Source organism: Colobus angolensis, unplaced genomic scaffold (assembly GCF_000951035.1).
Source record: "Colobus angolensis palliatus isolate OR3802 unplaced genomic scaffold, Cang.pa_1.0 Scaffold39, whole genome shotgun sequence".
Lineage (NCBI taxonomy): Eukaryota > Metazoa > Chordata > Mammalia > Primates > Cercopithecidae > Colobus > Colobus angolensis.
Genome location: NW_012117265.1, coordinates 4,879,483 through 4,891,102, shown reverse-complemented (window position 1 = coordinate 4,891,102; position 11,620 = coordinate 4,879,483). Strand labels below are relative to the sequence as shown.

Here is an 11,620-nt window from a genome sequence, read left to right as displayed (position 1 = left end):
GGGGTCTTGCTATGTCTCCCAGGCTGGTCTCGAACTCCTGGCCTCAAGTGATCCTCCCACCTCCATCTTCCAGACTGCTGGGATTACAGGCATGAGCCATTGTTCCTCACCCACTGACTGTACCTTAAAAACAACCACTATTACCCTCATATCGCCACCATCACCAACCAAAGGCAACCAGTGGATGTCTCCACTCTCTCTCCTACCCTTCTCAAAGACAAACAGAAACTGCGGATAACTCCAATACCACCATGACTAGCCAATGTCAGACAGGGACCATGAGTAATTCCACCATCTGCCTTCCTTATAATCTCCCACAATCACCACCACCAACACCAAGCTATAATAACCAACCACCAGCCAGATGCAGTGGCTCACGCCTGTAATCCCAGCACTTTGGGAGGCCGAGGAGGGTGGATCACCTGAGGTCGGGAGTTTGAGACCAGCCTGACCAACATGGAGAAACCCTGTCTCTACTAAAAATACAAAATGAGCCAGGCATGGTGGCACATGCCTGTAATCCTAGCTAATAGGGAGGCTGAGGCAGGAGAATTACTTGAATCTGGGAGGTGGAGGTTACGGTGAGCCGAGATTGCGCCACTGCACTCCAGCCTGGGCAACAAGAGCAAAACTCTGTCTCAGAAAAAAAACAACATCAAAAAAAAAAAAAAATCAACCACTGTCTAGTCATCGGCCGGGCACAGTGGCTCACACCTGTAATCTCACACTTTGGGAGGCCGAGGCAGGTGGATCACTTGAGGTTAGGAGTTGGAGACCAGCCTGGCCAACATGGCGAAACCGCATCTCCACTAAAAGCACAAAAATTAGCCAGGTGTGGTGGTGGCAGGTGCTTGTAATCCTAGCTACTCAGGAGGCTGAGGCATGAGAATTGCTTGAACCCAGGAGGCAGAGGTTACAGTGAACTGAGATTGCATCACTGCACTCCAGCTGGGGTGATAGAGGGCGACTCTGTCTCAGAAACAAAACAAACAAACAAAATTACTAGCCATCAGCAACCACACATAACAAACTACCATTAGCAACCCCAGAAAGCAGCAGTCACCAGTCCTATCCTGTTCAAAAACCAGCATCGAACCAGCACCACTATTGCTCATCATCTTACCAGAAACCAACAATAAACTACCAGCAGCAAATGAACGCTACTACCAACACCCCTCCTCTCCAAATAACAGCAACCACCGACGGCCATCGTTCCACCGGTCACCAAGCATCTCCGGCACTTCCAGCTGAAAACAATCCACCAGCAACGAACGTTAAACACCAACCGCCACCACCACCAGCCCACCCGTAAGAGCCATTATCACCACGAATCTGCAACAAGAAACAGCCACAACCACCACCACAACCAATGATACCAACAACCCAGCAATGACCACTCACAGCAACAGCAACTCCTCCCCAGTTACCACGATGGTCACCTCCATCCATCCCCATTGCTAAATCCAGAAAAGAATGGACATCCCAGCTAATGGCAGCTACCATGGATCAAGTGCCTGTTACGTGCTCTGTAAAGCGACCGTCCCCAACATTTTTGGCACCAGAGACCGGTTTAATGGAAGACAATTTTCCATGGACGGTGGAGTGGGGCATTAGATTTTCTTTTCTTTCTCTCCTTCCTTCCTTCCTTCCTTCCTTCCTTCCTTCCTTCCTTCCTTCTCTCTTTCCTTTCTTTCTTCTTTCTTTTTTTTTGCGATGGAGCCTTGCTCTGTGGCCCAGGCTGGAGTGCAGTGGTACGATCTCATCTCATTGCAACCTCCGTCTCCTGGGTTCAAGTGATTCTCCTGTCTCAGCCTCCTGGGTAGCTGGGGTTACAGGCATGCGCCACCACAACTGGCTAATTTTTGTATTTTTAGTAGAGACGGGGTTTTGCCATGTTGGCCAGGTTGGTCTCGAACTCCTCACCTCAGGTGATCCGCCCGCGTTGACCTCCCAAAGTGTTGAGATTACAGATTTTCTTTTCTTTCTTTCTTTTTTTTTTTTGAGACGGAGTCTCACTGTGTCGCCCAGGCTGGAGTGCAATGGTACGATCTAGGCTCACTACAACCTCTGCCTCCGAGTTCAAGCGATTCTCCTGCCTCAGCCTCCTGAGTAGCTGGGATTACAGGCACGTGCCACCACACTCAGCTACTTTTTGGTTTTGGTTTTTTTTTTTTTTTGAGACAGACTTTCGCTCTGTCGCCCAGGCTGGAGTGCAGTGGCGCCATCTCGGCTCACTGCAAGCTCTACCTCTCGGGTTCACGCCATTCTCCTGCCTCAGCCTCCCAAGTAGCTGGGACTACAGGCGCCTGCCACCTCGCTCGGCTAGTTTTTTGTATTTTTTAGTAGAGACGGGGTTTCACCAGGTTAGCCAGGATGGTCTCGATCTTCTGACCTTGTGATCCATCCGTCTCGGCCTCCCAAAGTGCTGGGATTACAGGCTTGAGCCACCACGCCCGGCCTTTTTTTTGTATTTTTTTTAATAGAGACGGGATTTCACCATGTTAGCCAAGATGGTCTCCGTCTTCTGACCTCGCGATCCACCCACCTCGGCCTCCCAAAGTGCTGGGATTACAGGCGTGAGCTACCGCGCCCGGCCAATTTTTGTATTTTTAGTAGAGACAGGGTCTCACCATTTTGGCCAGGATGGTTTCGATCTCTTGACCTCGTGATCTGCCCACCTTAGCCTCCCAAAGTGCTAGGATTACAGGCGTGAGCCACTGTGCCCGGATGGGTATTAGATTTTCATAAGGAGCCTGCAACCTGGATCCCTCATGTGTGCAGTTCACAATAGGGCGTGTGATCCTGTGAGATTCTAATGGTGCCCCTGAGAATCTGAGAGGAGGCGGAGCTCAGGCTCGTTCGCCTGCCACTCATCTCCTGCTCTGTGGCCCCGGTTGCTAACAGACCATGGACCGATAGCAGTCCATGGCCCGGGGGTTGGGAACCGCTGTTGTAAAGGACTTCAGAAGTATTGTTTCATTGAATCCTTCAGCGATCTTCCTGGCAGTCACCACTCCTCCAGGAAGGTCTCAGCATCCCCAGACAGAGCTGGGTGTCATTTTTTTTCTCTTCTATCATCCTCTGCAATATGGTTGGCCCCTCCCGGACCTTGTCTGCCAAGCCGACTGTTGACTAAGCATTTTCAGAGGGCTTCCTTGAGGGGTGGGGTTGCTTTCAAGTAGCAAATCACTTCCTGTGTTCTTTTGATGAAAGCCCTGCCCATCCCAGGACCTGAGCCTCCCTGGCTTGCTTCTTGCCCTGGAAGAATTCTCACCCCAACAATCTCAGGGCTCCAGTTGATGGTTTGGGTCTGAATTCTGGGATGTCCAATTTCTCATGGGCTTTCCTTTTTTTTTTTTTTTTTGAGACGGAGTCTGCTCTGTCACCCAGGCTGGAGTGCAGCGGCGGGATCTTGGCTCACTGCATCCTCCGCCTCCTGGGTTCAAGTTATTCTCTTGCCTCAGCCTCCTAAGTAGCTGGGATTACAGGTGTGTGCCACCACGCCTGGTTAATTTTTTTTATATTTTTTAGTAGAGATGAGGTTTCACCATGTTGGCCAGGCTGGTCTTGAATACCTGAACTCAAGTGATCTACCCGCCTCAGCCTCCTAAAATGTTGGGATTACAGGCATGAGGCACTATGTCTGGCTCTCGCTGGCTTCTCGAAAGAAGGTGTTGTCTCTCAGACTAATACTACCTCTGCCTCTTGTCCTCTGTTCCTGACTCCGCCCTGGTAAGCTACACCTGCCAAGAATCCTACAGTGGCCGCTGTCTCAGCCACATGCTCTCATTCTCATTGACAGAATGACGAGAAATGAAAGCTGAAGTGGTCTGCACAGCAGAGAGCTGTGGGGTGGGGTTTACAGCCAGCCCTGGCCACCTCTTACCTTGCGTCTTATGGTGCTGCGATGCTGCTAGTAACAGCCCCATGATCACGACACTTTCCCCATTGCCACCATCAACAGACCTAAGGCTCGACAGGCAGCAACACCTCTGGCTGCCATCCTCGTCTTGGGATAAGGGATGGCCACCAAAGGGTGGCATGGACGTATTCAGCCTCTCCTGCCTCTGCTGCAGCCACACCACCCGTCACCGGCACAGGGAAGGCGTCACTTCACCCCATCGTCTGTTAGACACAGCTTCTCATCTCAGCTGAGGACTCCGTGGCAGAACCCACAGACCCTGAGGATGTTACAACTGGAAGACCCCTGAAGAGGAACTTCCCCATCTAGACGGACTTCCAAATATGACATCTGTGGGAACCGGGGCCAAGAGAGGGGAAGTGACTGGCCCAAGGCTACACAGGGAGATGAGGGACTGAGCTGGACTGGGAAAGGGCTACTTTAATTTGCAAGCAAAGGAGGGTACGTCCTTGTCCCTGCAGACTGTGATTCTCCCTGGGCCACCTTCTGTCTTCCAGGTCCTGCCCTATCCTTGGATCTCCGTCTATCAGCCTGGTATCCCCACCACCTACGGAAGGGAGCTTGCTCCCTGGTAAGGGATGCTGGAGGCACCTGAGCTGCACTGAGAGACACCCCCACCCCCACAAAAGTCCACCATGCCCCTCCCCTCACCCCAATTTCTGATGGTCATTTTCAGGGCACTTCCACCTGGCTGGTGTCCCTCATCTCTTGCACTTCCAGATCCCACTCTTGAAGGACTTACCATGGTGGGGGCTGGTGTCTGGGCTCCTGGAGGCACCTGAATGGGTCGTGATGGAGGTGCAGGTTCAGGGGGCTCTTGGGGGTGGCTTGGGCATGGCCCTGCTTCTACCCCTTCACCGGACTCCTGGCTTTAGTTCCTCTTACAACAGCCCCTTCTCACTTCCTTTGGCGGGAGGGGCCGAGGCCATGGGGGAGGGAAGCTGGGTGTGGAGGGGGGGCGGGGAGCTGGCTGTTTGGGGCTCTGAGCCTGAAGGGAGGGGTCAGAGCTTGATGGCAGCCACTACTGGACCTCAGAGGTCCCTTTTCCAACTCCTTGGGGACAGGGCTGCTGCAGGAACATTCGGGTCAGCTGCCTGCAGGACCGACCACCTCTTTTCAGGGCAATTCAGGACGAATTTGAGCTTCCTGGGTCTCTTTTTAAAACCAAGGAAGGGGCCCAGGGGTGGTGACTCACGCCTGTAATCCCAGTACTTTGGGAGGCCAAGGCTGGAGGACCGCTTGAGTCCAGAAGTTCGAGACCAGCCTGGGCAATATAGCAAGACCCCATCTCTACAAAAAATGAAATGAAAAAAAAAAAATTAGCTGGGCATGGTGGCATGAGCCTGCAGTCTCAGCTATTCGGGAGGCTGAGGTGGGAGGATCGCTTGAATCTGGGAGGTAGAGGCCTCAGTGAGCCATGATTGCGCCACTGCACTCCAGCCTGAGCAAAAGAGTGAGATCTTGTCTCTAAAAACAACCAGAAAAAACAAAAAAACAAAAACACGGAAGGGTGCCTACTTCAGCTGTGTCTGCTCTGGGCACCCCTGGGCAACCTCCCTCATTATTATTATTATTATTATTTTGAGATGGAGTCTAGCTCTGTCGCCCAGGCTAGATTGCAGTGGTGCTCAGCTCATTTCAATCTCTGCCTCCTGGGCTCGAGTGATTCTCCTGCTTCAGCCTCCCAAGTAGCTGGTGTTATAGGCGCCCACCACCATGCCTGGCTAATTTTTGTATTTTTAGTAGACAGGGGGTTTTGCCATGTTGGCCAGGTTGGTCTCGAACTGACCTCACAGGTGATCCTCCCAACTCACCTTCCCAAAGTGCTGGGATTACAGGCGTGAGCCACCGCACGCAGCCCAACCTCCCTCTTTAGATGACCCTCAGAAGTCACATGTGTTTGTGTGCAGAAGTGGAGGTACTAGGAAGCAGCTGCATCTGGAAGGCCTCTGACTTTGGACGGCACATCTAGATTTAACAGCCTCCTGCTTGCCCACTTCCTGGGTGACTTAGTCACTCCCTTTTCTCATTGTAAAATGGGAACGTGGGTCCCCCACAGCAGAGCCTGGCCCATGTACGTGTCAGCCCATGAGCTGGTCTTTGGGACACCAGCCAACCACCTGAGGCTCCTCTTGACATGTGAGGAAATGGCAGTTCTAAGAGGCTGTTACTTCCCTACACCACCCAGCAGGGAGGTGGCCGAGGCAGGACCCGACCCTGGGAGACCCTCGGGGGGATCCATGTTCAGATCCATCTTTGGTCCAGGGCGAAAAACCCGCATCCCCCTTGAAGATGTTAAGAGGCAGCGCCCCTAGTGGCCACAGCTGGGAAGGAACCCGTCTCTGCTGGAATCTCCTGAGCAAGTTTGCAGAATTGATGGGCTTGGTGCATGCAATTCTCAGCAATGTCTCCAGGCACTCAGGAGTGAATATGAATGGGTAGGAGGACCCCACTTTGTTGGGGGCCATGAGGGGAGGCTTCTAAGAAGAGGCAACGTTTGTGCTGACACCGACGAATAAGCTGGAGGTAAAGAGGGGCAAGAGCGTGCACCTGGCCATGCTAACTAACCGCTCAAGCAAAGGCCCAGAGATAGGAAAACCATAGGACAACTTAGGAACTTCAGGGAGGCTGGTGTAGCTGGAGCATGCAGAGTGACGGGGAGTGTGATGGCCAGGGTGGCAGATGCTAGGCTGTGTGGCTTTAAGGGCCTCTGTGAGGGCCAGGCATGGTGGCTGATGCCTGTAATCCCAGCACTTTGGGAGGCTGAGGTGGGAGGATCGCTTGAGCCTGGGAGTTCCAGAGCAGCCTGGGCAATGTAGCGAGACCTCGTCTCTACAAAAAATTAAAACATCAGCTGGGTGTGGTGGTGCACCTATAATCTCAGTTATTTGGCAGGGTGAGGCAGAAGAATCGTTTAAGCCCAGGAGTTCAAGGCTGCAGTGAGCTGAGATCGTGACACTGAACTCCAGCCTGGGCTACAGAGTGAGACCCTGTCAAAAAAAAAAAAAAGAAAAGAAAAAGAAAAAGAAAAAAGTAAAAAGAAAAGCTTCCATGAGAAGCTGTTGCACTTTTCTCCTAAAATCCCTGGGTTCCTGTCTGCATTGCTAAAACTCCCCTTCCGGCTGGGCATGGTGGCTCATGCCTATAATCCCAGCACTTTGGGAGGTTGAGGTGGGAGGATTGCTTGAGCCCAGGAATTCCAGACCAGCTTGGGCAACATAGCGAGACCTTGTCTCTACAAAAAATTTAAAAATCAGCTGGGTGTGGTGGTGCACGCCTGTAGCTCCAGCTATTCAGGAGGTGGAGGTGGGAGGATCGCTTGAGCCCGGGAGATCAAGGCTGCAGTGAGCTATGATACGCATAGCTGGGCGACAGGGACCCTGTCTCAAAAAAAAAAAAAAAAAAAAGTCCCCTTTTGGCTGCTGGGTAGACCTGGGAGAACAGGTGGTCCTTTCCAGACCTGGGTGGGGGCTACTGGATGCAGTGACACACACACGCCGCAACTCGTAGAAATCTACACAAGACAGAACTTTACTGATGTAGGGCTTCCTGGCAGGAGTGTGTGGGCCCCAGGTCAGGGTCTGTAGCACCATGAGGGGGTGGCCTGGATGTTAGGGTGCCCCTGGGGCAGGCAGGGCAGAGGTTGGGGTGGATCCTCCCCCTGGTCAGGTCAGGGAAAGGTGTCAGGGAGGTGGTGCTACCCCCCGTCTCCCATAGCAGACACAGACTCCCCCCAGCTCGGAGTGGAGGGGTAGGGCAGTGCTGGGGGGCAGGGCACCGGCAGACCCCCTCCCCACCCCTACTCTTCACAGTACATATTCCCATCAAAGGAGGGGGGGAGTGTTGGGGACTCCCTAAGGGTGGGTGCAAAGGGTGCTGGGGTGAACAGCTGTCCCCTCCCCAGACCCACCCTGGAGGGGGTCTCTCTACGTGAACTGGAAGCGGGGGATGCTGAAGAGGGGCCCTGGGGGGGCAGCCAGCCCCTCTCCATCCCTCAGCCAAGGGCCCTGCAGGGGTTCCCAATAAATAACTTCCGGCTCCGTCTCACCCTTCCCTCCCAGTTCCCGCCCCCCTGGGGCCCCCTCTGGCCGGCCCACTGCCGGGCTGGAGGCAGAGATCCCGCCAGCTGTGGCTCCGGGTGCCGCGCGCCCCCTAGTGGCCCTGGCAGGTTTTGCAGCACATCTGGCGGAAGTAGGCTCGGCTGCAGAACTGAAATTTGAGCACCAGGGGGCAGTAGGCGACCTTGTTCACATCCTTGCACTCTGCGGGGGCGGGAGAAGGAAGGAAAATCAGGTCTCAGCCGCCCTCCCCGCAGGGCTGCACACACGACCTGCAGTGCTTCCTGGCCAGTGACTTTGCCTTTCTGGGCCTTAGTTTCTTTCTTTTAAAATTTACCTTTTTTTTTTTTTTTCCACAGATGGTATCTTGCTATATTGCCCAGGCTGGTCTCCAACTCTTGAGCTCAAGCGATCCTTCCACCTCAGCCTCCTGAGTAGTTGGGACTGCAGGTGTGAACAAACCACCCCTGGCTTCTGTGCCTTAGTTTCCTCAACTATCAAAGGGGGCTTATAATAGCACAGGTGTCACTAGGCTGTTTTGAGGATTTAAGAGAGAGAGTGCAGGATTGGGGGCCAACACAGGCACATTAGTAAAGAGAAAAGGGCCGGGTTCAGTGTATCAGGCCTGTAATCCCAGCACTTTGGGAGGCCAAGGCGGGAGGATTGCTTGAACCCAGGAGTTCGAGACCAGCCTGGGCAACATAGTGAGACCCCTGCGTCTACAAAAACTAATTAAAAGAAAAACTTAGGCCAGGTGCGGTGGCTCATACCTGTAATCCCAGCACTTTGGGAGGCCGAGGCAGATGGATCACTTCAGGTCGTGAGTTTGAGACCAGCCTGGCTGACATGATGAAACCCCATCTCTACTAAAATACAAAAATTAGCCGGGTGTGGTGGCAGGTGCCTGTAATCCCAGCTACTCAAGAGGCTGAGGCAGGAGAATTGCCTGAACCTGGGAGGTGGAGGTCGCAGTGAGCTGAGATTGTGCCACTGCACTCCAGCCTGGGAGACAGAGCGAGACTCTGTTTCAAAACAAAACAGAAAACAAACAGAAAAAAAAGGAAAAATTAGCCGGGCATTGTGGCATGTGCCTGTAGTCCCAGCTACTCAAGAGGCTGAGGCTGGAGGATCGCTTCAGCCCAGGAGGTGGAGGCTGCAGTGACCTATGATGGCGCCACTGCACTGCAGCCTGGGCGACAGAGCGAGACTCTGTCAAACAAACACACACCACCCAATAAGACAAAAGAAGACAAATATTCCCTTTCCTTTCCATTGTTCCTTTTCATAGCACCCAGGAAAAAATGTCCAAATGGGGCTGTAATCCTCACTTATTTTCCTTTTTAATAAACTGAAGATAGGCCAGGTGCAGTAGCTCATGCCTGTAATCCCAGCACTTTGGGAGGCTGAGACGGGCGGATCACGAGGTCAGGAGATTGACACCATCCTGGCTAACACGGTGAAGCCCCGTCTCTACTAAAAATACAAAAAATTAGCCAGGCGTGGTGGCGGGCGCCTGTAGTCCCAGTTACTCGGAAGGCTGAGGCAGGAGAATGGTGTGAACCCGGGAGGCGGAGCTTGCAGTGAGTCAAGATCTGGCCACTGCACTCCAACCTGGGCGACAGAGCAAGATTCTGTCGCAAAAACAAAAACAAAACAACAACAAAACTGAAGATCTTGAGCCCCAGCTGAGTGGGTGAGTCAGGGTATTTTGCCAGGCATTGACATATTTTGTGTGATTATGATGTCTGTTGATGACTATGGATGGAAACCAGCTTCCATCTAGCGGCCAGTGATTTATGGCAGGACCTGGGGCAAATTAAAAGCTACAGATGGATTTTTGTTTTTTTGTTTTTTTTGGTTGCCCAGGCTGGAGTGCAGTAGCGCAATCTTGGTTCACTGCAACCTCCACCTCCCGGGTTCAAGAGATTCTCCTGCCTCAGCCTCACTCACTCAGCTGGGATTACATGCGCACGCCACCACCCCTGGGTAATTTTGTATTTTTAGTAGATCTAGGGTTTCGCCATTTTGGCAAGGTTGGTCTCAAACTCCCGACCTCAGGTGATCTGCCCACCTTGGCCTCCCAAAGTGTTGGGAGTACAGGTGTGAGCCATCACAACCCAGCCTAATTTTATCTTTTGTGTTACTATGTTTCTCAGGCTGGTCTCCAACTCCTGGGCTCAGGCAATCTTTCCAGTTCAGCCTCCCAAAGTGCTGGGATTATAGCCGTGAGTCACCTCACCCGGCCTGGGTGGATCATTTTATTCCAACTCCCTTCTGGGGCACCCCTCAAGTGAATATATCATTTACATCCCTTGACAGATAAAGAAACAAAAACACAGAGGTGGAAGATGAACCCAGGTAGTTTGGTTGCAGTGCCCAGACTAACAAATTAATTGTTCTCTATCAAAAATAAATTTACAGGCCCAGCGCGGTGGCTCATGCCTGTAATCCCAGCACTTCAGGACGCCAAGGTGGGCAGATCACCTGAGGTCAGGAGTTTGAGACCAGCCTGGCCAATATGGTAAAACACTGTCTCTACTAGAAATACAAAAATTAGCTGGGCGTGGTGGCACGCGCCTGTAATCCCAGCTACTCAGGCGGCTGAGACAGGAGAATCACTTGTATCCAGGAAGTGGAGGTTGCAGTGAGCTGAGATTGCGCCACTGCACTATAGCCTGGGCGACAGAGTGAGACTCTGTCTCAAAAAAAGAAAAAAAAAATTGCGGCCAGGTGCAGTGGCTCACGCCTGTAATCCCAGCACTCTGGGAGGCCGAGGCGGGTGGATTGCTTGAGACCAGGAGTTCAAGACCAGCCTGGGCAACATGGTGAAACCCCATCTCTATCAAAGAATACAAAAATTAACTGGACACTGTGGCTTTTGCCTGTAGTCCTTGTGGAGACTTGTAGGGGCTGAGATAGGAGGATCGCTCGAGCCTGGGAGGTGGAGGTGCAGTGAGTCGAGATTGCTCTGCTGCACTCCAACCTGGGTGACAAAGTGAGTCCCGGTCTCAAAAATAAGTAAATAAGGCCAGGCGTGGTGGCTCACGCCTTTAATCCCAGCACTTTGGGAGGCTAAGGCCGGCGAATCATGAGGTCAGGTGTTTGAGACCAGTCTGGCCAACATGGTGAAATCTCGTCTCTACAAAAAATACAAAAATTAGCTGAGCGTGGTGGTGGGCACCTATACTCCCAGCTACCCAGTGGGCTGAGGCAGGAGAATCGACTGAACCCGGGAGGTGGAGCTTGCAGTGAGCCGAGATCACGTCACAGCACTCCAGCTTGGGTGATAGAGCAAGACTCCATCTCAAAAAAAAAAAAAAAAGTAAATAAAAAAATAAAAAATTTTACCTAGGCAGAAAAAAATGTGTATACTTACAAGCAGTGGTTCTCAAGGAAAGTGATCGATTTTGACCCCCCAGGGGACACTGGGCAATGTCTGGAGACATTTTTAGTTGTCATAACTTGGGAGAGGGTTGCTACCGGTGCCCAGTGGGTAGAAGCCAGGGATGCTACTTAACACCTTACAGGCTGGCACAGTGGCTCATGCCTGTAATCCCAGCGTTACAGGCTGGCACAGCGGCTCACGCCTGTAATCCCAGCGTTACAGGCTGGCACAGCGGCTCACGCCTGTAATCCCAGC

At 52.5% G+C, this 11,620-nt stretch overlaps 2 protein-coding genes across 4 annotated transcripts in view; both read right to left on the bottom strand.

The window, feature by feature from the left end:
• The window catches only part of MYO1F (myosin IF), a 64,193-nt gene extending 59,258 nt beyond the window's left edge, over positions 1-4,935 (bottom strand). Inside the window, exon 1 of the mRNA XM_011954931.1 lies at positions 4,665-4,935. Coding sequence (XP_011810321.1) covers positions 4,665-4,667 — 3 coding nt within the window. The 5' untranslated portion in view covers positions 4,668-4,935. The remainder of the gene's footprint in view (positions 1-4,664) is intronic.
• A 2,491-nt stretch (positions 4,936-7,426) lies between these two features.
• ADAMTS10 (ADAM metallopeptidase with thrombospondin type 1 motif, 10) overlaps positions 7,427-11,620 on the bottom strand; it is a 28,282-nt gene continuing 24,088 nt past the window's right edge. For all 3 annotated transcript variants that reach the window (XM_011954928.1, XM_011954929.1, XM_011954930.1), the window contains one exon: positions 7,427-8,184. In XM_011954928.1, the coding sequence (XP_011810318.1) occupies positions 8,075-8,184 (110 nt within the window). In that variant the 3' untranslated portion in view covers positions 7,427-8,074. The remainder of the gene's footprint in view (positions 8,185-11,620) is intronic.